Source organism: Curcuma longa, chromosome 3 (genome assembly GCF_044706935.1).
Source record: "Curcuma longa cultivar G26 ecotype Majalengka, Jawa Barat chromosome 3, ITB_CL_G26_1.1, whole genome shotgun sequence".
Taxonomy (NCBI): Eukaryota; Viridiplantae; Streptophyta; class Magnoliopsida; order Zingiberales; family Zingiberaceae; genus Curcuma; species Curcuma longa.
In genome coordinates, this window is record NC_133863.1 from 4970067 (window position 1) to 4993311 (window position 23245).

Consider the following 23245-nt stretch of genomic DNA (forward strand, 5'->3'; position numbering starts at 1 on the left):
CAAATTTTCATCTATTTAATCACACTCCATTAGACGTTTAAATTACACTTTTCTCTCCTATCCTCTCCTTCCCAGATCCAATCATGGCGGAGCTGAAGTCCTACTCTGCCGCTGAGATCTCGCTCCATACCACTAAGGAAGACTGCTGGTTGTCGATCGGTGGCAAGGTTCAAAATTTCCTCTTCTTTCAGTATAAAATTAAGGGTTTACTTTTAGGGCACTAAATTTGAAGAATCCAGTGGTCGTTTAGTCCTCTGACTTTGGTTCTGATTTAGGTATACGATGTGTCTACCTTCATGGAGGAGCACCCAGGTGGAGAGGATGTTATTCTTCATGCATCAGGTGCTTCTGTTGCTCCATTTTGTTTCTTTCTCATTCAAGTTTTTCGTTTTTTATCTGATTTATGATTGTTTTTTTCCTTCGTGCATTCTGTGGGGGATAATAAGTGGATTCTTCTGTGGGGGATAATAAGTGGATTCTGGGGATCATAAGAGTAGGCTCTATAGTGTGGAACATTGGGATCATGGTGTTGAAACATTTGGTGTTTGGAAGGAATCAGTTCTTCCAAAAAAAAAAATATTCATTCCTTTGTTCATCATTTAAGGCATTCAGATTATATTCAAGAGTTTATGCCTTTTTGCTCCACTTCTGTTTCAAATAATAAAAAAGATTGAGAGTTGCATTATATCTAGAGTCTTAGCATCAGAATTTTGAATACACCTATGAATAAGAATCTTTGATCTGGTTTTTTGTGATGATAGCATCCTTGTATAGAGCTCAATGGATATATACGATTCATGTAATCAACTCTAAATAGTTGACACAGACATGAACTGATATCAATAATGGTGGAAAGAAACTATTTTCATTCATTAATTCTTTGTCAAATTGTTCCTATCTTTAATCTGAAATTTTCATTTCGGAACTACAAATAGTTGTTGATTCTTTTGAAAGCCAGTGCAGTATATCTTCTTGATAGGATATCCTTTATTATAGTGCTTCTAAATTGTTGTTTCTTTGGTGATTCATTTGCATTTATCAAAGCTTCTGGAGATGCCACCCAAGCATTTGAAGAGATTGGCCACAGCAGCGCTGCCATTAGCTCAATGAAGAGCTACCTTATCGGCACCATTGAAGGCCATGTTTCAGGTGATCAAAAGCCTCCGAAACCGACCACCGCTTCACAGAGAGAACCACCACCACCACCACCATCCTACAGCTTAACTGACTACTTCCTTCCTCTGCTGGTCCTCGCGGTTGCCTCTGCGGCTTGGTATTACCTCACCTTCTATTCCAAGACCAAGGCTTAATGGCCATCCAATTGGAAGACTTCACTTTGATCCTTTACATTTGGTTGAGCATGATTGAATTATATGGAGAGTAAAGAATGTTGATGATGCAGTTGATTTGGTTCATCAAGTGTTCTAGTGATTTGTTTGAAGCAGTGAATGGTTTATGGTTATGAGAAGCCCCTTGAGCAATTATCCAAACCGGGCTTTTATATTTCAAAAATGTGTAAATCATGTTTTTCTTATTATTTTTTTTCTGGTCTACATTTGAAAACAATTTAATTTCTTTGGATGAAAATTAAAGTAAAATCAAGAAGGGGAAAAGCATATGAAACATATTAATGTAAATTATTCTTTAAATACGAGAGAGATGGACCTTCAACAATATTCACTATATTTTAAATTAAAAAATCTTATCGACAAAATAGTTCTTATTTTTAACTCAACGGTCATCGAAGCCGTCGATGGAAATATCGACGGTCTCTATCCCACCGTCAACCGCGCTTCGTTAAAGCGGAGAGCTCTATATAAAGGGGAAAGCATTCGACGGGCGGCTTCGGATGGTGCTCCCGCCGGCTTGTTCCTTGATCCCTAACGGCTGCTAGATCCTGTGAGTTTCCCTTCACGTTCTTTCTTTAGACTCTTGGATTGGTCCTTTTTTGGGACGGTTTGTTGATTGTCGTTCGATTGCTCCCCTGATCAGCTGATTTTGGTTTCTGGAGTTCGGGTTTCGAGGTTCGAGATTGGATTTTCAGTTGCTGTATGGTCTCTAGGGTTTGACAAAGAGTTGATTGAAATCCTAATGGTTAGGTCAATTTTAGGGTTCTTGTGTTTGTTCTTTTTTCTGTTCTTTCTCATTTGATCCTCGCATTATGTTGTCCATTTAATCGATCGTTCTGGATTTTAGGCACGAGAAGCCATGCTTGAATGACCGAATAGACAGTTCGTGAAAAATGTAAACTTATCTGGAGAAACTGACGATTTTGACTTATAGTGGAAAAAACCCAGAGTCTGGACTCCTCAAGAGCACACCCTTGCCTGAAATTGCTCCACATTAAACACAATTAATTGTGGAGTATTATGGAGGATTGAGTCAATCCCATAAAGAATGTGTCATCATCATTGGAGCAATATCATGGAAGAACAGCAAAGCTATTATAGGAAGATGAATTTATGATTCTTGCAGAAACTCCTATTGCTAGTTATTTTGATTTCTTAAATTCATTCAATTCTGCCCATGTTTATGATCTGACACGATAATTTTATTTTTGGGAATAATTATCTAATCAAAATTGTTGTAATGAATTCGATCAGTATATATATTGTGTTCAGTGATTATTATCAATTATATAACATATCAATTGCGTTAAACTGTTTTAAGTCTTACTCTGATTATTGATTACTGCATTTATATAATTGATTCTTGGAGTTGGAGTGAGGAATTTTTTTTTTTTGATTCCCTATCGCCCATTGCATACTGAGAAAGGGAGGGAAGGGAATGAATGAGATAGAGAAAATAAGTCGAAGAAAATAAATAAAGACATGCTTAATTCGTAATTCAGAAAAAGAGATTTTATTTTATTTTTTAAAAAAAATCAAGTGTTTAAAAACATAGAAATGTTCAACATATAAATTTATGAAACAAAGTTTTGAGTTCAAGATCTTACTGGGGCGAAAACAAAACGGAATAAAATTGAAAATATTTCCCATAGCTGTTTCTTTAGAAATAACACCAAAGTAAGCTTGTTCTCAGGCACTATTTTATTCAACTAACACTAACTTTACCATAGGAAACAACACGCTCTTAAGAATATCTCGATTTGAATCATTAGTTTAGAAAATTTTGTCTTGACTTGTTTCCAAAACAAAAAAAAAAGGTTGGAAAAATTGAACACGTACTCATGAAATTTATTAGCAGCATCTGAAAGTCTACATATCAGATTGCACCTCCAACAGCTGATAAGTCTACTCACAGCAAAGCATCCCATTTCGCACTTATGGTATATTTAGCTGCTTCCAAATAAAAGGCAAGGATACGATGCAAGCAACCAATTTGAAGATATTTCAGGAAAGCTAGTCCAAATTCGATCAAAGTGGCAGCGAATAACCGCGCAGATACTTAGAGTCCACCCCTGACTCTCTGATCAAAGCAACTCGGCCTGTTCGTGCCACCTGCAAAAATTGAGGAAAAGGTTCATTTTTTACATGAAGAAAGCAAAATAGGAATTGCATCTTTGGAATCTAAACGAGTTATGTTGGATTTATAGCACAATGGGTAGTAAAAATTTGGCCTAGATGAACTTTTAAAATTTTCACTTCTTTGCAATATATGTAGTCACTGGTTACTTTCTGATAAACAAATCCAAAGGTCCAATCCGATTTTGGGTGCATTGTGTTAATCTCTTGTGCTCAAGTAGTTGTAATGGACCATTACAGATAATGTTATATAGCAACATGAGGAAGTATCTTTTGTAAATATAAAATTTGTCTAAAGTCACTTCAATAAGCTTCAAGAACTAGAGAGTTCATATGACATTTAATATACAGCATATCTGAATATCATGCAAAAAGCACATTAAAAACTGGATTTTAATCATAATCTTTTGAATCAACTATTCGTCTATTGAGAAATCAATTTGATAGACTTAAATATGTTACAGAAATTTGTAAATGATAATCAAAATAGCTCAGAAGGAAGAAAATCTCCATCTTAATATTTTTCATATTCGTGCCAAAATCCTTACAGGATCAGTCATCCTCTTTTCTTTTTTTTTTTTGAGAAAATTATCATCAAACCAAATCTTAAATTGAACATGAACAGCAACAGGAGGCCAAAGGATTACTCCAAATTAACAATAAGAGGAAGGTCAAGAACAACTCCAGATTAAATCTTAATCACTTACATTGGAAAGGGATATTAAATCACTATGTGGCATTCTTCAGAAAGTCTAAATTGTTGACAGGATGGGCATTACTTAAGAAATCTACATATAGTTCTTAATTTTGGCATGCAGGTGATACAATGTGAAGCCAAAAAAGGAATATATATACAAATAACAAGTAATCAGGAAAGTTGTAAAAGAAGATATCAAGAGAATCAAGCTTGTCATGACAATCATACAGCGAAAAATATCGACTCTATACAAGAGAAACTAGAGAGTGTATGATCAAGTCAAGAACTGCAAAAGCTACAAGAAAAAGGGAAAAATAAAACAAATTGAATTTTATTTATATATAAAAGAAAATTTTGATCTAAAATGAAGACTATAAACAAACCTCACAGATCCCATAAGGTTCTAACAACCTTTGCAGTGCGACCATCTTGTCCAGATCTCCAGTTAGCTGAATCAAATATAGAAACTGTTGCATCAAATCCAGAATACTCAGAGTAAAAGCTAATGAGAGGTACAATTGACATCCATACATTGAATATCACAGGCTCAATATAGGTAGATTATTCTGAATGCAGTAGATATAAGAATTGACAATAAATGGACTAGTTTGGTATGTATATAAGGTTCCTAAATTTATTGAGGGAAACTAAAGTCTATTAAGTAGCAGAGAAAACTGCTGCAAATCTTGGAAACACTATATGGTTGCAGCGTACTCAGAAGTCCACATTTACAGACATGAAATATAATCCCAAACATTTAAAAGCCCCATTCATCAGATGCATAATGCACATAACCCACTGTGGTTACAGTATAGTAGATAAATGCCCATCACAGAAGTATATATATCATGATAAAGAATTTAATTGTTTCAAAAAATTTATTTATGGATTGATTGAAATAGTTTATATCTAGGTGCTGATAACCGATGGAAGGAGGTGAAATGCTAAGCATCATCAAAATCTGGTTGATGTGGGAACATATAGATGGGAGCTGAAATCTTTTTGTAGGGGCAGCCCGGTATTGCAACCTTACCTTGTGATTAACTTTGATTTGTTTATATTGCTGTACGTTGCTGGTCGATGTGATGTAAAATTATATTCTGTTGAAGTGTGAAATCGAGCAGTGGTGAATCATGACAGATGTATTTGGGTCAACGGTCAACAATGACTATAGCAGTTTCAAGTGAATTAACTCTAGAATGAGAGCATTGCATCTTGAGGTAGGATGCTAACCCTATTTCATGATTTGAGTAATTTCTGTTTGACTTGGTAATAGTAGCCTAAATTATGGATGAGATGTTCATGGGATGTGGTGTGCAATGGAAAATTGTGTCGGACCAAGAAATGTAAATGAAATATTACCTGAAGTGTAATTGTATGATCAGATACATCAACAGCTTTGGCTCTGAAAATATCAGCAATATCTAATATGTCTCTCCTGGCAGCAGTATTTACAGCAATCTTTATAAGCATAAGTTCCCTCTCAGCAAAAGGCAAATGGGTTATATCATGGACCTGACAAATGCACAAGAAACACAATCAAAGAATTGGTATAAGCATATAGTTTACATAAACAAGTTTGTACCCATACCTCATGAACATCAATAAGCTTGTAGAGCTGTTGTACTAACTTCCCAATAGACTCACCAGTTCCAGGAACAACAGTGGTGATGCGAGAAATACCTTCCTCTTCTGCAGGACCAACAGCAAGGCTCTGGAAATGAAAGTAACCATTAAGCGGCAATGAAATCTAAAGATTACATATAATGAAGACCTGGGTAAAAAAAACACCTGAATATTGTAACCTCTGCGAGCAAACACGCCAGTTACCACGTTAAGCACGCCAGGAACATCATTTACAAGAATGGATAAAGTGTGTGAACAGAGACCAGTTGACTGGACCACCAAAAATCAACAATAACTATAATTCAGAAATTATGCAATAACTACAGATCAAGAGTCTGTGCATACAGAAGATACATTAACAAATAATGCAAATTGGTTGACCAAGCATTCATACTAACTACCTTTCTGTAACATTTGTTTTATCTAGATTGTATTGGCTTTGATTTGGAATTATGTTGTCTTATCATATAATCTAAGTAGGATAGTTTGGGTTAGACTTGGAAAAAGTCTTAGTATGATGTAGAATTCCCATGATAAAACCATTACATAAATGAAAATACCTGGGGGTCATCTCTTGATCAATCAATATGCATAATGTTCAAATAACTAGATTAATACCCTTGTATGAGCCCATTCCATCCAGGAAAACTGAAACAATAGAATTTTTTACGACTTGCAAGCACAGAACAACAATCTAAATACATATTTTTGCCAACTGTTTCTTGTTTATTAAAATAAAGAGATAAATCACAATACATCTTCTTCTAATCCAGTTTATGGCTGAAGTTATTAAGTTGGACTGCTAATAAGTTAACTTGATATGATTGACCAAGTTAAGTAAATGTGCATCCATATGTATATGCAGGAATAAGATTAAGGTGAAGAATTACATAGGCATGCAGTCACATGGACCCTGGTTGCTTAGGCAATTTTTTAATGGCAGACTACTTACAGAAAATATTCAACAACGACAAATATACTAACTTGGAAGAAATGAAAATGCCAAGAAAGTTTATGTTCTTCTAAAATATTTTCAATGCAATCAAAATCATTGTCTATGAATATTTGTTCACAGCATACAAACATCTCAACCATTTTTCACAAGTCAATTTTCTAGAAGATTAATGAGTCCACTAGGATGATTAAGAAAGAGAAAGAGTACGCACATCATCCTCGTCAAGAACTCCCCAATGTGCATCAAGAACTTGATTCACCAAGAAACCTTCGTAAGGCTCCACTGGGTAAACGTCTCCCTTAGCAAAATCAAACACAATGAAGATGTGGTATTATAAAAAAGAGAAAATAATGAATAAATAGAACCCATAAGCAAGAAGTTAATGATTCACTTCATACCTACAAGAACATATTGTGTATGTAATTTCATCCATTGAAGGGAAGAAGTGACTTTCCCCCCTTTTTCTTCTGTGTGTGTGTGTGTGTGTGTGTGTTTTGCTTGTGCAAAAACATATGCTTTTCTTGATGTTGTAGTTATATATCTTTTTATATCTTGTCGAAATTGGCAAAAAAAAAAAATTAAAAGGAAAGGAACAAATCACCAAATTCAAAGAAGCAAGCTATATAACATGTAGAAATGGCATTATACATTCTTAATTGATCTATATATGAATTAACCATTTTAATGACCAAAAGCCACCGAAAATGGAAAGAAGGATCAAACAAAATTGAAAAATATATAAAATCCACATGGCCATCCCCAAATAGATGGAACTAACATGGCTTGATAATGATGATGATGTATGCATTAAACTTTGGTAAGTTTTTTAAGGTAGAAGTGTAAGGTAATATGATTCATGTTTAGTTCCTTCACATTTATACAACCAAATGACCAATAGTTTCTCTTAAATGTTTCCTACTATTATCCTGTCCCTTTTGTTTCAAAACATAAAATCTAAGAAGGTCCTGTTAGCATAACTGTTCCATGGAGACAACACTATCAATACATGTGGACGCTATCTTTTTCAGATAAAGAGTGAGACCTTGCAGAATTTAGATGAAGGAATGAGGAAAATCAGGGAACTAAGATTAATATCTGATCACTAACCCCAGCATGCTGCTGTGAATTTTCATTGAATTCTGGATCTGGAGTATTGCGAAGAGGTTTGGCAGGTATGCTACCATCAAGGTCTGGGTAAGAAGCAGCAGAAAACCTCCAGAAAGGGGCTGTTTGTCCCATCTTTTCACGCCTCAATGCAATCTGCAGCATAATATAAGGAACCTGATTTACAGATTAACATTTGATCAAACAGACTATAGACAGAGAGCGAGAGACAGAGTGGGGTTGTTCATCCACCCATGTTTGATGACCTTGCCAGTCCTAGCAATTTCTTTGATCCCAAACTTTCTCAGGTTTCTCTGCACCGCAACAATTTTACCAGGATCTCCTGTTACCTGTAGCCTTAGTCAGTAATCATACATGAACCTAGAAGTACTGACAGAAGCCTCAGAGGATGAGAAGTGTACAATCAAACAAAATAGGTTAGAAAGCCTTCACCTCAATAGTCAGTGTGTGTTCTGAAATATCAACTACCTTTGCCCTGAACACATCAACCAAACCCATAACCTACAGAACAAAGGTGACCCATATGATGACAAAGAAAGTTAATATTTTCCACCAAATCAAATTAATTTGATTAATCTTAGATGTGGGGAGGATTGACTCAACCCAACTGTACTCTTGAATAAGATGTAATTCCTTAAGTGGTTGGATATAGGTTTTTCCGTCTTTAGACAGTAATCAACTTTTCTACTTTCATAATTTTAGAAACATTTTTCCTTCTATTTATACACATCTTTTATGATTTGAAACCCCTGCCTAAGTAGCAACTAACATAAATTTTTGGCTTGCTTGATCTAGAAAAAGTAAAAGAATGCATAGTTTTACAAACTCCTAATAACATCCTGCTATATAATGAGATGGAGACATGCATGCATCACAAATATGTTTACTCTAAATTCCATAGTTTGATATCCATGCCAAATGTTAATTACTGTAGATATCAAGCAATTCAGCTAGCATTTGATGGTTGGAAACCTCTTTTTTCTTTAGCCCTCTATACCTCTCTAAAACCACAAGAAGGTTAAAAATCACAGATTAACCTAGGACCTAGGTTAGCTACAAATAAATAAGTACACATGTTATATGATTACACGGATATATTTGATGCAACTTAACCATTATACCACCTCAAATTGTAAGCCTTTTGTTATTTGGTAGGAAAATTCCCCAACTAAAGAGGAACTAAGTTTAAAGTTTACCTCTGGCCGTTTATCCGGTTCCACATTGAGTTTTATAAGCATCAATTCCCGTTCAACTTGGGCCTCTTGTGATAAATCTTCAACCTAATAAAAAGCATGAAATATCATAGGCCAAAACAAAGAGGAGATATACATGGCAAATAAGGGTTCCTTAATAAACCTTAAACCAACTAGTTAAGACAAGTAATTAGCATAAAACTTTCTGGCAGCTATTCTACTGATGCCTGATTGGTGGCTTAATAAATCTTCAATCCATCTGAAAACATGATCCATCTCAAAATAGTAAATCTGAAATAACATTATTGTCTGCTCAACTGAAATCTTGCAGTGACAGATTTGGCAGAAAGATATTCAAATAAAACCAGTTGCCCATTAAACTAAGAACCAAATGGCAGTAAGCTGTAAATGATAAATATCATAAACAAATAAATCCAGCAAGATAACTCCCAAATTAGACTTGCCTTCAAAACATTCACAAGCTTGTTTAGCTGCTCCACTACCTGCTTCAATACTTTCTCCGTTCCTGAGACAACTATGGTGAACAATGCCTTGTCCTTATTCAAACCCACTGCAAGAGACTCAATGTTGTACCCTCGTCTAGCAAATACTCCAGCAATCCTATTTATCATTCCACTTTCATCTCCAACAAACACAGAAATGGTGTGTCGTCTCAACCTACACTTGCACAAGATATTGCATCATTTCTTTCAGTTGTTTCTAGCCAGACAAGTTACAGAATTAAAAGATACAACATGGTTTCAACATATGAAATATAAAGAATAGTGTGAATATCAGGTCTGTAAATATACCTGAAAATTAAAATAAAGCAACAAAAAACATAAAAACCAATAAAGCAATTGATCGGGCACATCCACAACCATTCAAAGGTAAAATAATGATTGAATGCATTGAGAATAGTGACAAGACCAGAGTAACCCATGCTAGGTCAACAAGATGAGCCTCATCCATGACCCAAGCATGCTAGGCATGGCCCAATGCAAGCTGGTACCTTGGCATGAGATTCAGAAAGCTTAGTGCATAGCAAACCAATTTGGACACAGACCACCATAGCAAGTGCACAGAAACCCCATTTAGTGTTTTTCCAACAAATAGGTTATGCGTTTTTCATTTGGGAAGCATTCTAAAACCAAGAGGTTTATATTGAGGTGTGTTTAGAGGCTATAGGAGACTAGAAAGCTTACACATAGGAAGATTTTTTTTTTTATCTTGAGGACAATTTTTGGTGCTCAAGGAGCATTTGGGGTGAGATTTTAAAATTTTACTACACCATCATTGAGAGAGGAATCTAGGTGATTGAGAGTACCTTGTATAAGATGTGGACAATGTTTCCCCAAGTTAATTTGTATTGTCCTCCCGTGGTATATGTAAACTTGGATCCTCTCCGTGGAGAAACCTTAGATCAAACCATGTCATATTACTCTTATCTTGTGTCCATCTATCATCTTGGTGTGTTGGAGGTTACAGTTGGTGAACACAAGATATTTGACTTAGTGCTTCTACCATGGGAAACAAATTTCATTATGATGTTCCATGGCAAAATATTTCCAGGATGTTAATGAGCAAAACGTACTTTTATTCATGATAGGTGATTTTGCGTTATGCAAGCATCAATTTAGTTCTAGAGAGAACAGCATGACTTTTGGTAATGCTGATACCAACAGGCTGCCCTAGAGTGGCCCCAACCCCAGTAGGCGGTGTCAGAGATGTTATGAACCCCCAATAAGCGGAATCAGATCTATTGTGAAACCAGTTCTATGGTGAAGAAAAAAAATTCTTCCAATTGATCATTAGACTCGAGAACAACAAACGCAGATACAATGTGGCTATTATTCGTCCTCATAATAATTAAAAAGAAGAATTTTTCACGAGTATGGAACGAACAAGAGCCCCAAATTTCGTAAAAGAACCAATACCAAATGCCATCTTCAATGCTATCAGCGCTAGACCCAAAAACATATTTATTTATTTTTACCTACTACTTGTTCTAGGAACCGGAGAATCCGCGACCGAGACGAAAGCATCGTCACTCTGCTTCTGGACGGCACACACGCGGAGCGCAGCAGTCTTATTCGGCCTCGTCCATCCAAGCGTCGCCCTCGAACGATCCACGGTCCTTGAGAGCCCCAGAACGAAGCTCGACTCGAGGTGAGCTCGTGAGAATGGCGCTATGGCGCTCGAAGGAGGTGGACGAGTGGACACGGTCGCCATGGGTGAGGCTTGAGAGCAAACCGAGTGGGCGAGTGTTGGAGGAAGCTCGCGGTGGGAAGCGATCTGAGCCACGGGACGTCAGATATAGGGTTTTATCACAAAGCTTACTGGATCATTAATAATAATAATAATAATAATAATAATAATAAATGAGATAATCACAAAAGGGAGATCCGAATGTCAAAAGCCTGTAAAACATGGCAGTTGCAACGATCTAAATTTGTCGTGAATACCGTGTGAATCTCTCTTTATTTTGCTATTTAAAGACTTGCTTACTTCGAAGGAAAGCATTTTAATTGTCTGTCATTTTTTAATCCCTCTCTTTAAATTTATTGTGAATTCACAAGAAATTAATCGTTTAATTTTCTTTCCTTATTTTTCCGAATGTGCAATGTAAATGAGTTAATTTAGAAATTAATATTTTAAAATATAAATAAATTAAAAATAAAATATTTTTGAATTTTATTGTTCTTATTGTTGTTATACAGAATCAAAGCTCCATTTTTATGCTTATTAAATAAATATCTGGGAGTTATAATAGTTTTATGACCATGACTCATTAATGAAGATTTTGTGATACAATTTTATGACCATGGCTCATTACTGACTATATTGTGATAGGAATATATGACGATGATTCCTTATTGACTACATTATGATATTATTTCATTTAATCTACAACAGTCTGATTATTGTTTGATGAATATAATTGTCAAACTGCGTTGAGGGTTTCTTTCTCCTGTTTCCGGAATTGGAAATCACGAGTTGTGTAGTTAGGAAAGTCAACGAGAAGCTAGTTGGGTTCAATCAAGCCGTCATGTGTTTTGTGCAGGAGTATTCTCCTCCTTGTTGTACCAGGCCTATCACTTGTCAGGGAGTGGCTTTTCTGCTTTGAATTAAGCAAATAAAGACCAGCAATACTTAGAAATATGATCCTAGTATGCAAATGCCATACAATCAGATACCAGAAAGCTTCTATTGACTCATACCCAATTCATCTTGAAGTACTTGTGTAATCAGCTGCAAAAACTTGAAAACTTAAAATATTAAATGTTTGGTGAAGGTAGCCAAAATGCAAATTTGATTGCCAGATAGCAGCTCTTTACTTGTTTGGTAGTCTTTACATCTTTCTCTGGAATTTGTAGTATAAGAAAAAGAGAAAAAAAAATATGATAGTAGGTTCTAACAAAGGCCTTACACAACCTCAAACCACATCTTCCTGCTTCTTTCAGGCTCCATCTTGGTAACTCTTGCACTCTTCGATTTAGTATACTGTTTATGTCAGTTTATGTCATGCCTATTTTCTTATGGTGTTGAAAAATGTCTATCAGTTCCAACTGTTTATAAGCATGTGGCACAAGTGCTATGTCCAAATTTGTATTGCAATGATAGTAAGAAGGATTTGTGTTTATCATTTTGATATGTTCTCAAGTTCCTGCACCATGTTCTTTTTCTAGCATGTTCTTTTTTGTTTTTGTTACCAATTTTTTTTCTGCAAGATATTCATCATGACAATCATCAAGCCCCTATCTTGATTCTTGACAGCATAAAAGGTCATCTGAGTCAAGTTCCTCTGAATCCTTGAGCGGTGACGATGACTATGAGAACGGCGATGGTGGGGAATCAAGGAGGGCAAAGAGATCAAAGAAGAAAAGAAAGCACAGGTCGAGGACCAAACACGCATTGTGAGAAGCAGCAGCAGCAGCAGCGATTGCGAGGATAGTGGTAGGCCCGTACGACTCTCCAAGTTCTTCGGAATTGCAAAAGAGATAGGGCAGCTCGACTTCATCGGATGCCCTTACACTCGTGCCTTGTGGATGACTCCCTGCTGCTGATCAATGTGAAAGCCTTGTATCACTAAACTTTGAAATTGTAATATCATTTGGGATGCTACTAGGAAAATGTTTTGCATTTCTGTGCTTCAATATCAATTCCAGTTAATTTGAGTTTCATATTAGAATATTTATTTTCTTAATTTAGCTGCCTAAATTTTGAACTTATTTTTCAATCAAATATAATAGAAAGTGATTCATTTTTAATATTTTTTAATTAATATTCATATTTTTGAAAAATTCAAGCATTTTTCGATGAAAAATGATTACGATATTTTTTAAAAAAAATTAATTTATAATATTTTCAAATAAAATCTGAGAACAGAAATATGTGAAATTATTTTGATAAAACAAACGACGACAGGAATACACGTCTTCAAACACGAACAGCTGGCGCTGTTGTTATAGAGTAGAAATTTTATTGATCTTCCTGTGACACGATAAACACCGTCCAACCGAATCCGTCACCACACGCCTTCGGTGCCCGTCCCCGGTGGTGTTAGACTATGTAGGGAAGCTGTTTCCTGTCTCGAGTCTGACAGGCTCCTGACGAACTGCACCCGTTTATTCGCTCTGGTTCTTCCATCGATCGATCGGTCGTGATCTTTGGAGACTTTCCCATGCTCGAACTGCGTTGCTTGTAGAGGTTTTCCTAAAGGGAAGCGCAATTCCCAAACATCAATTCTATCTACCGTAAGTCCGATTCGATCTGTACAGCTGAATTCCTTTTTTGTCCCTTGATGTTTTGGAATTTGATTCCTGCGTTGGATCGGATATTTCAACTCTTTAATCTTTAATTGGTTTAGATTCGTAGTTACTGGAGTAAAAGCCATTCTTCTCGATGGCTCCTGCTTACTTGACGACGGAGGAGGTTAGTGATCTGAGATCATAACTTTGCGCCTTCTGCTCTTGTTTTCCCCGGTAGTGTACGTGATTTGTATTTGATTGTGGTGACCCGTTCGAAATTAGGGCTTTTGTTGAGGTCGGAAAACGAAAATAGATATTTCATCCAAATGTTGAAAACTAAGATTTGATTGAACTAGTGAATAATCAGATTTTCTCCTTTTCGCTTCTTTCTTTGCTTTCCCTAGTGTCTTCCTTTTCAGTTTTGAAAGATGGATCTAAGAGTGGTCCAATTGACTGACTGATCTAATGTTTGCGTTGATATACGTGTTAATTCATCTTGAAATGGTCACTCCCACCGGGATTCGGTTAGACCGGTAATAAAAAATGCAGTATGATGCTGGAAACTTTGCTTGCATTATTGTTCCTTTGAAATTCAAGACAATCTGCTCTATAGGGATTCCATAGTGATTTTTTACGGCTAGGTTTTAGGATATAAAAGCATTGCTGATTTATGCGCCATGGATGAATGGCCTATTGGGATGCTTCTATGTTAATCCCTGTGCAATGTCAACATGTTTAATTATGAGAACATAACATATAGATTCCACATATATGATGATTTGGATAATGGAAATGCTTGATTGTCATGATTAACTCAAAATTATATGAAATCTTGTTGATAATAATAAGAACTCTTTGATGTCAAATGGAATCACCTGCTTAGATCGAGGATACAAGCTCCAATGGGCAATGCCAACTAGGAAACTTTTTTAAGGCTTAACTGAATTGACCTTAAAACCAAAATAATAATATATAGTTTTCTTAGAAAGACACAGTGAAACATCGAACAATCCATTGATGGTCAGACTGTATTTTTTTCCTTGAAACCTAGTTATCTGTTTCAAAAGTCTAAGAACTGTTTATTGCATTTACCTAATTACATTAAATAGCACTTGCAATATTCTCTTCCTATTAATGTTTGTTGGCTTGTTTAGGTGTAATGCAATGTACAAATCTCTGATGGTATATCTTTCATGTATCTGTATTATAGCACTGGTACAGGAACAAAACTGACACACTGTTTTTCAACCTTATTCATTTGAAGGTTCTTAAGAGAGACATACCATGGGAAACTTACATGTCTACTAAGCTCATTACTGGTACACATCTTCAGTTATTGAGGCGCTATGACAAAAAAACTGATAGCCAAAAAGCTTCTTTACTTGATGATGTAAGTATCAGTTTGTTTCCTTTTTCTAATACTCTTTCACTGGTGACATTTTTTGTGTGTTTGCATTGAGGTTCTATGTTTCACTGTGAACCTCAGTCTGTTGTACATTGAATAATTGTTCTTCTCCTTTCCTTTTCATTTATCGAACCATAATTTTATATCCACATATCTAATTGAAAATTGATATCAGTATTGTTCTTTCTTTCTTGTGTATTAAACTACTTCCAGTTGTTTTCCTGTCATATCCTGAGTTGGACAAGGTTAAGCTTAGGCTGTTTTGACAGGGTGCAACTTCAGAATTTGTGATATCTATTCATTATTTGAACTTACAACACTTAAAAGTGTAATGAACCTTTAAAAAAATGTGATTATTACATGTAACATCAATTTAAACCTTCAAATTTTACAGGGCGGACCTGCTTATGTGCAACTATTCACCAACATTTTACGTGATATATCGAAGGAAGAGACAGTGGAGTATGTACTTGCTCTTATTGATGAAATGCTTAGAGGTAAGAGATGGTATATTTTGACCTCTCATGTTAGTCATCTTAATAAATTTCCTTCTGTTCTTTGCAGCAAATCCAAAGCGGGTTGGACTTTTTCACCAAGCAAGTGAAGATATTTACCATCCTTTCTTAAGTTAAGTTTTTGATAGCATTCTGGTATCACCAGTCCTTGTCTGGGAAAATAGTGATTGATTGCATCTTTTAGGTTGATAGTGGGAACTACTTATATCCTTCTGAAATCCTGTTGAATGAATCTTGAGGAACCTTTGATGGAGAAGGAATCCATCTAATTAGTATTTACAGGATTATTTTATGAAGAGTGTCTTTATGTAGTGGTTGTAGTGAGTTCAATGGTGAGAATGTTGTCTACCAGTGCAGTTTATGAACTTTCTGATTTTTTGTGTAGTTTATAATCAGTATATCTCATGTCAATACCAATTAGATTTTGATTGATATGATGCGTCTAGCTTCATTTGCTTTCTTTTATGACACTGACAATGGATGCCCAAATGTTTGCAATATTTTCTATTCATTGAAAACAACTCCACTTCCCATGATCTTCTGTTCTTCTATGTGAATGATTATTGTCTTACAGTGCTAATTCTTGTTATGTGAAGATTTATTTTCTTTACTGATATCAACCTTAGTTTATTCACAAATTCTTCCAATCTTTCAGATGGCTTAGGGAAGGAAATTGGTTCGTACAAGAGATGTGCTGTAAAATATTGACTCTTGTTGTAAGGTAAAATCAAACTCCTGTATTGGCACACATACCCTATTAATAGTTTAGCATGGAGGCATTTAGTTAATTCTCCTTTTAGTATTCGACCGAAAGCTCATGATGGTCACATTACAACTGGAGAACCTTCACATTCAAAAAGCAAGATCTCAACTTTTAATGATGTTTTAAAAGGACAACTTGACTGGCTCTCTTCTCAGGTAAAGCTCTTTGTGCTCATTGCAATTCTTCGCATGTTTTTTTGTTTTTGTTTTTGCTTTTGCTTTACAAGCCTCACACGTACTTTTTTTTTTGTTTTTGAAGATTTTTTATGTAATGTAAATATCAGCATCTTTTTTTTCTTAATCCATATAGCTGTTGGTTTGAATTACACTTACGTAAGTCCATAGATGAATCCTGTCAGATGCACATTACAGTGAACAGATCATCCAACTGTTGTTTCCCTAGAAAAACAATGAGGAAGTCAAAAGTTCAGCAGGGCATCCATTCTTTGTAGCTATCCTCCTAGAAGTGGTAGGAAGTTTGCTTTACTCATGTGCCCCTAAAACCTAGAAACTATATCAATGTCGCTCCTACCTCCTGACCACCATCCTTTGTATTGGCGGCTTTGCAACTCAACTCTCCCCATGGCAACCAATGCCTCGTCCAGCCTTTCCTTCGACATCATCGGTGTGACACTCTTCCTCCCTGTCAACTCCCATGACCTTGTTGTTACCTCTCTAGTGTCAGCAACTATCCCTTTGACACTAAAAAGAAGCTAATCCTTGTTGCCATGGAGCTCAGCGGCCATGAGATCTAGCAGAAGGCACATGTTGCAACCCTTAAATCATGCAAGCGGTGGATGTGGAGAAGAAATTGAGTAATTGAGGGGATAAAAGTTTATGAACCAATAAAGAAATTGTGGTGGGCAAACTTCTTGATATCTTTATATTTTCCCCTATCAGTTTATATTTATGGTGTTGTTTGCTTAACTGATTGAAACATGTTTTCATATCAGTGTTGAAGCAGTGATAACTTGATATTTTATGAGCTTCTGTTTCCCAATTTTGGAACTTCTAATATATCTGAACTAAGCAAATAGTGGTGTGCTCAAAATCATTAAAACCATTAGTTTAATCTACCAATGTGTTGGTCTTTAGTGAAAATTGTATTTGCTTTTCAGCTGAAGAATCCATCTCATCCAACTTGTTCTATACCTTTGGCTATAAATTGCCTATCCAATTTGCTAAGAGAACCTGCCGTGAGGGTTTCATTTGTTCAAGCAGATGGTGTTAAATTGCTAGTTCCTTTGATTTCACCAGCATCAAACCAGCAATCCATCCAGGTCAAGTAAATTTTTTTATTTCTACTATTTTTTAAAAATAATCATATAGATAGTTTGTTGCGTTCAACTTGCAGTAGTCTTCTTTTATGCCTTTCCGGTAATTGTTAACAGTTAACCTATATAGCATTTCTTTTTGGTCATTGAATTTTGCAAAATACAAGTTGCTTAGGGTATACCTTCTGACATAACTTTTATGCTAGATACAATTAGCATATTTTATAGTTTATTGCATAGTTTAGTAATATTCATGTAATATTCAATATTTGTTGTGGCATTTTCAACAAATTTCTTGCAACAATTTGTAAAATATTTAACTCAGTTTTTATTTGTTTTTTATCGTGTGTGTTCAATGGTACATGCATCAAAAATCTTCTTTGTATTATATGCATCCAAAATGAAATAGTCAACTAAATGAGGGCTCTCATCCCAGGACTAACTAGAACCCTCTTTTGTATAAATAATTCATCATTTTCACTTGTTTTCACCCTCACTTGGGTGAGGCCTGAGTGTTTCAGATGATGTTGGATGAGGAGGGATGTCTTGACCATGATTTAACTTCTTGATATTGTGTTAATGCCAGTCCTTTGTTGCATTATTACAATATCGGGGACATACATTTTGATGCATGCTATGAGTGTATGCAATGATGCTAACTGTTTCAATGGTAGGTGTTCATTTAGTCTCTGTTTTGACCCAGAATTTTTGTTTGGCTTGGACAAAGGAAAATTGTTGTAGGTTTAGCTTGAACAAAGGAAATGTAATAAAAGAGAATGCTTTTCTTGTTTTCTTTCTCCATTAGCTTGTCTTGACCGATATGGTGTAGGATTACTTTGAGCTTCCATGGCCAATTTGGTTTATCCCACAGGTTAAGGCTCATTATTATAATTTAAAATGTGCACTGCTTTTTCTGCCAATGCAATCAACCTGTGTTCTTGTATGTTAAATACTGAAGTCAATGTTTGTATTTGCAGCTTCTTTATGAAACTTGCCTTTGTATTTGGCTCTTGTCGTATTATGATGCAGCAGTGGATTACTTGGCCACTACTAGGGTTATGCCAAGGCTTGTGGAGGTTGCAAAAGGTTCAACCAAAGAAAAGGTTTAATTCTGCTAATGCTTCTGAGTCTTTAAACTTATCTGGCAAAAATTTCAACAGCCTGTACTGTGCAGGTTGTGAGGGTCATTGTGTTAACATTGCGAAATTTGTTGCCAAAGCCAGCATGTGGGGCACAGATGATTGATCTTGGATTACCACAGATCATCCAGTCTCTAAAAGCTCAGGCCTGGAGTGATGAGGTTACACTTCTAATCCTTTTGTTAAAGTTGAATGGCTAACCAATTATCACAAAAGCTCAAGCTATTAGGCAATTGACTAATTTATATATTTGTATTGCTCACACTACATTTCATGTGTGAGCGAGATACTTGACATGATTGACCTAAACCTCTTCATACATGAATTGATTAGATATATATATTTTTGATATAGGTTGGTTCAAACCCCAACCTACCGCTACTGCTTGCTCTAATACTATGTTGAATTCGAGCTATTATAAAATCAACCAATTTATATATTTGTATTGTTCACACATCTTGGAAATGGTTGAAGTATAACCACCATTAACACCTCTATGGAATTTAGTTCATTCCAAGAAACTACATGACAATGAAAATGATTTAGTCTTTATCATTGTGCTTAGTGGTGGAAAATCCCTTTACAACTAATCTGGTACACCAATGCTGTGATTAGTGATCCTTGTGCACCATATATATCCACCACTCACCAAAACTCATTATATTGTCGCCACACTGTCTTTTTTTACTTTTGTTCCACCATTACTATTTTGTGATATTGAGTGAGCTACCATTTGATGTCAATACTTTTGTTTTATGCCTACACTTTTATAGCAATTTCTTATGGAGTAGGATATTGTAATCATCCATGTAAAATCTCCTTCTAGCTTGCTACTGGTATATAAAGTAATATTCCTATGTTGATCATTGTGATTTGTCGAACCAACACATCTTTGGAAACCACACCACCAATACCAACACTAGAGAAATAAATGCAATTACTATTTTTTTTTGCGCAAGTGACCTGGACACTAGGGTTATCATACCAGTCCATTGCTATGTACACCTCATACTAACACTAAGACCAATTGTTCACTGTGGATCCTTTGAAAAATGGTGGTCTTCACTCTCTTTTGCTCGGACCTGATATTATTCCTTACTGCTCAGTATGGGATGGAATTTTAAACATTTGTTTCTTGTACTTATTCATTTAGCTAACTTTGATACTAAGTTTCTATGTTTGTAATGTGCAGCTTTTAACAATATACTTCTTTTTTATCTAGGATTTATTAGACGCACTGAATCAGTTGGAAGATGGACTTAAAGAACATGTTAAAACTTTGAGTTCCTTTGACAAGTATAAGCAGGAAGTCCTTTTGGGTCATCTTGATTGGTATCCTATGCACAAGGATCCAGGTTTCTGGCGAGAGAATATTACAAATTTTGAAGAAAATGATTTCCAGGTAAGTTATGCTCCTATCTTCTTTTCAGAAAAGATTTATGATACCCTTGATCTAATTACATGCTCGCCCACATTAAGTGAAAGCATCTTGGTTATACGATTCCTTTAGACTTATTGCAGACAAGGGGCTTGTGCATGAATGATACTTCTTTATCAGCAAGACATCCATATATCATGTTTCTAATAGCTGTTGCCTGTTTTTTTTAGCCATTGCTGAGAGTCCAATCTAAGTTAGTATTGCTATTGTGTAAGATCATGATTGTAGAAATGATGAGAAAGGAAAATGGTCTTCCATATGTCATCCATGGTTTGTTTTTGTATCAGCAAACTCCATCCTGGGCAACAGCTTTAGTTTTCCAACATGAAAAAAAAAATCTTCATTAACAATGTTAATAAGAGTGAGGGGAAAACTTCCATTTAACTGAATTAAACTATCATTAACTTTTCAGGTCCTATACCCGATTGCTTAATTTTGTGATAGAATGCTAAAACTTTCTTTAAAAGGAACCTGTTCGTGGCTTAATATGAGGCAGCTAATGTAGTTAAACTTGGGTCTTTTTCTCATATCACAAGATACTTTTGTATGCTTGCCTTATTGAATAAAAAGAGTTTTTAGTAACAACATTGAAGATTTGAAATTGTACTATATTCGCGAATGGTAAGAATATGGTAGAACTCTGACCAGAACTTTACTCTGGATCATGTTGTGTGCAGGTTCTGCGTGTCCTTGTCACTATCCTTGATACTTCTACTGATGCTACGGCGCTTGCTGTTGCATGTTATGATCTGTCTCAGTTTATTCAATATCACCCTGCTGGAAGAATCATCGTGTCTGACCTGAAGGCTAAGGATCGGGTGATGAAGCTTATGAATCATGAAAATACCGAGGTGACAAAGAATGCCCTTCTGTGTATCCAAAGGCTTTTTCTTGGAGCCAAATATGCTAGCTTTTTGCAGGCTTAAGTTAATATTCCCTACAGTGGAACCACCCTATTGTTGAAACATTGTGGTAAATGAGTGCAAGAGGACTGCTTTTCTCTTTCCGAGTGCCTTCCTCTCCTCGGATTGGTATGCATTGCTGTTTCTCGCTTTGCGTAATAAATTGTAAACTCCATTTTAATTCTGGAGTATTGTATTTGGAAACAAGAAATAAACACTTCTTCAGTTTTTGATTCCTTGTATAACTTGCTTAGGTCTCGCATTGTTTTCATTTCCATTGACTATAATTTGTTTCAAAAAATAACCTGTTCTCCATTCTTTTCAACAGCGTTGATTGATAACTTCTTGTTTCTGCCATAGCATTGTCATCTGTTCTGTACTTTTTCTTCTCCAGATTTTCCTGGTCCCATTGGGATCCATTCAATCATTCATTTAACAGTCAAAACTATTATATATATGAAACTGATGAAGTGATTGGCTGTATTAGTTTAATTACCGTGCATACGTTTGTTATTCATGGTCTTTTTAACAGTGTGCTCTTGTCATACTCGTGATTGTCAATCCAATGAAGCCAATGTTTTTTGTTTTTTGTTCAAATATTCCAAACTTGCTGATGTACGCCTTTTAATAACATATGAACTGGATTTCTAGGCCAATTTATTTTCTTGTCCTCAACTGCAGACACTTAACCCAAATTTTTGCTTGTCAGCAAGCTGTCCAGACAATTCTTGCAGGTCCACAACCCCAAAATCAAGGAATTAGAAGAGGACTGGACATTTTTCATCTCCAAAACTGACTTCATTCATCAGAGATAGAGAGAGGTAAAAAACAAGGAAAGTTTTTCAAAAAAAATCAAGACAGAGATCTAACGATCATATCTTGTCCATCAAGCATTTCATTTCCCACAAACAAAAATACCATGAACAAATGAAGAACCACAAGGAGGCGTAGACTCATGGAAAGCTCGTAGAAAAGCAGCCACAGGATCAACTTGTTGCACCTGCTAGAAAGCAGCAGCTACAGCTTCTCTTCATCTTCTGGTTCAGCCATTACCATCCTACTCAGAGGACTTGGCCCGATATTCTTCCTTCTCATGGCGTTCCTCTTCCTGATGAAGTCCATCTGGTTCCTCCTCCTCATCTGCATCATAGCCTCCTCTTCCACCACAAACCTCCTCATCAGAATGTCATCCGTCAACGACTTCCCCCTGAACACTCTCCGCCCTTCGACCGATGTTCTTGTGCTCGCAATCCTCTCCGACGGCACCTGCGCCAACGTTTTCGACCGAGGGTAGCTGTAGCTCCTCCTCGGCGGGATGTCCGCTCGGAACACCTCGTTGTAGGAAGAGATTGGAGCGCAAAGGCACACTCTAGTGAAGGACGTAGCCACCTTGAGGGAGGTGCACCTTCTCAGCTTCTCCTTGGCGGAGTACTTTGCATGGATTCCTTCAGGTTTCTGCGGTGGTGAAGACTTCAATGCAGTCTTCCACAGAATTGTGAACTCCACCACCCTTCCATACCACCTCTTTCTGCAATGCTCAATTTTGCATTCACTTGCAATCGCAAAAAAGAGATTAAAAAAAAAACAAAAACAAGCCAGTGCTTACCTTTTTTGTGGATGCTTCTGTTCTTGCATGAACAGGGAGTGGAGAAACATGGGGAGAGTTTTTGTCAACAGAATGGCGATATGGAATCAGCTTTGCTGCTGCACTTGTTAACAGAATCCAAAGTGACAATGCGGTAATTTCCTTCTTCCTCTTCTTTATCGGAGGACACTTTTGATTTGGCACGATTCCATCCGAGAATGAGGAAGAGATGAGCCTTAATTAGCCTTGTTGCTGTAGTCGGAACACTTATTTTGAACTGACAGTGGGAAAAGTGCCCCCTTCACCTTTAGATTTAAATGGAAGGGGTGCCCTTCAGTGGCCCAGTGGCCTTGGTATTGTGTGGTATTGTGTAACTAGGTCAAGTCTGCTGAC

General features: G+C 36.2%; 4 protein-coding genes across 4 annotated transcripts; 2 read left to right on the plus strand and 2 right to left on the minus strand.

Annotated features, from left to right (window-relative positions):
* The first annotated feature begins 38 nt into the window (after positions 1–38).
* LOC141825131 (uncharacterized) lies at positions 39–1532 on the plus strand. Its single transcript, XM_074712521.1, has 3 exons — positions 39–167; positions 276–342; positions 1045–1532. The coding sequence occupies exons 1-3, from the start codon at positions 84–86 to the stop codon at positions 1308–1310; spliced, it is 417 nt and encodes a 138-aa protein (XP_074568622.1). The 5' UTR covers positions 39–83; the 3' UTR covers positions 1311–1532.
* A 1558-nt stretch (positions 1533–3090) lies between these two features.
* On the minus strand, positions 3091–11358 carry LOC141823086 (acetolactate synthase small subunit 1, chloroplastic-like). Its single transcript, XM_074710357.1, has 12 exons — positions 11078–11358; positions 9546–9759; positions 9085–9168; positions 8321–8389; positions 8134–8217; positions 7871–8023; positions 6975–7061; positions 5974–6078; positions 5774–5896; positions 5545–5697; positions 4566–4631; positions 3091–3461 (listed from the first exon to the last, which is right to left on the minus strand). The coding sequence occupies exons 1-12, from the start codon at positions 11311–11313 to the stop codon at positions 3378–3380; spliced, it is 1458 nt and encodes a 485-aa protein (XP_074566458.1). The 5' UTR covers positions 11314–11358; the 3' UTR covers positions 3091–3377.
* Positions 11359–13642: 2284 nt separating this feature from the next.
* Positions 13643–21498, plus strand: LOC141825415 (putative V-type proton ATPase subunit H). The gene is made up of 12 exons (XM_074712799.1): positions 13643–13838; positions 13952–14016; positions 15097–15222; positions 15632–15734; positions 15802–15863; positions 16406–16473; positions 16553–16670; positions 17633–17794; positions 18766–18891; positions 18963–19088; positions 20150–20329; positions 21043–21498. Exons 2-12 carry the CDS (start codon positions 13987–13989, stop codon positions 21289–21291), a joined length of 1350 nt encoding a protein of 449 aa, XP_074568900.1. The 5' UTR covers positions 13643–13838; positions 13952–13986; the 3' UTR covers positions 21292–21498.
* A 786-nt stretch (positions 21499–22284) lies between these two features.
* On the minus strand, positions 22285–22954 carry LOC141822713 (uncharacterized). The gene is made up of 2 exons (XM_074710048.1): positions 22874–22954; positions 22285–22795 (listed from the first exon to the last, which is right to left on the minus strand). Exons 1-2 carry the CDS (start codon positions 22921–22923, stop codon positions 22285–22287), a joined length of 561 nt encoding a protein of 186 aa, XP_074566149.1. The 5' UTR covers positions 22924–22954.
* Positions 22955–23245: the final 291 nt, after the last annotated feature.

Coding starts and splice junctions, on each gene's coding strand:
- LOC141825131 (XM_074712521.1), top strand. CDS start 84: ATGGCGGAGCTGAAGTCCTACTCTGCCGCTGAGATCTCGCTCCATACC. Junction 168..275: donor GGTTGTCGATCGGTGGCAAG/GTTCAAAATTTC, acceptor GTTCTGATTTAG/GTATACGATGTGTCTACCTT. Junction 343..1,044: donor TGTTATTCTTCATGCATCAG/GTGCTTCTGTTG, acceptor CATTTATCAAAG/CTTCTGGAGATGCCACCCAA.
- LOC141823086 (XM_074710357.1), bottom strand. CDS start 11,313: ATGGCGACCGTGTCCACTCGTCCACCTCCTTCGAGCGCCATAGCGCCA. Junction 9,760..11,077: donor GTTCCTAGAACAAGTAGTAG/GTAAAAATAAAT, acceptor GTGCAAGTGTAG/GTTGAGACGACACACCATTT. Junction 4,632..5,544: donor ATCATACAATTACACTTCAG/GTAATATTTCAT, acceptor TATTTGATTCAG/CTAACTGGAGATCTGGACAA.
- LOC141825415 (XM_074712799.1), top strand. CDS start 13,987: ATGGCTCCTGCTTACTTGACGACGGAGGAG. Junction 16,474..16,552: donor ATATTGACTCTTGTTGTAAG/GTAAAATCAAAC, acceptor TTCTCCTTTTAG/TATTCGACCGAAAGCTCATG. Junction 18,892..18,962: donor AAGGTTCAACCAAAGAAAAG/GTTTAATTCTGC, acceptor TGTACTGTGCAG/GTTGTGAGGGTCATTGTGTT.
- LOC141822713 (XM_074710048.1), bottom strand. CDS start 22,923: ATGTTTCTCCACTCCCTGTTCATGCAAGAACAGAAGCATCCACAAAAA. Junction 22,796..22,873: donor CAGAAGCATCCACAAAAAAG/GTAAGCACTGGC, acceptor TGAGCATTGCAG/AAAGAGGTGGTATGGAAGGG.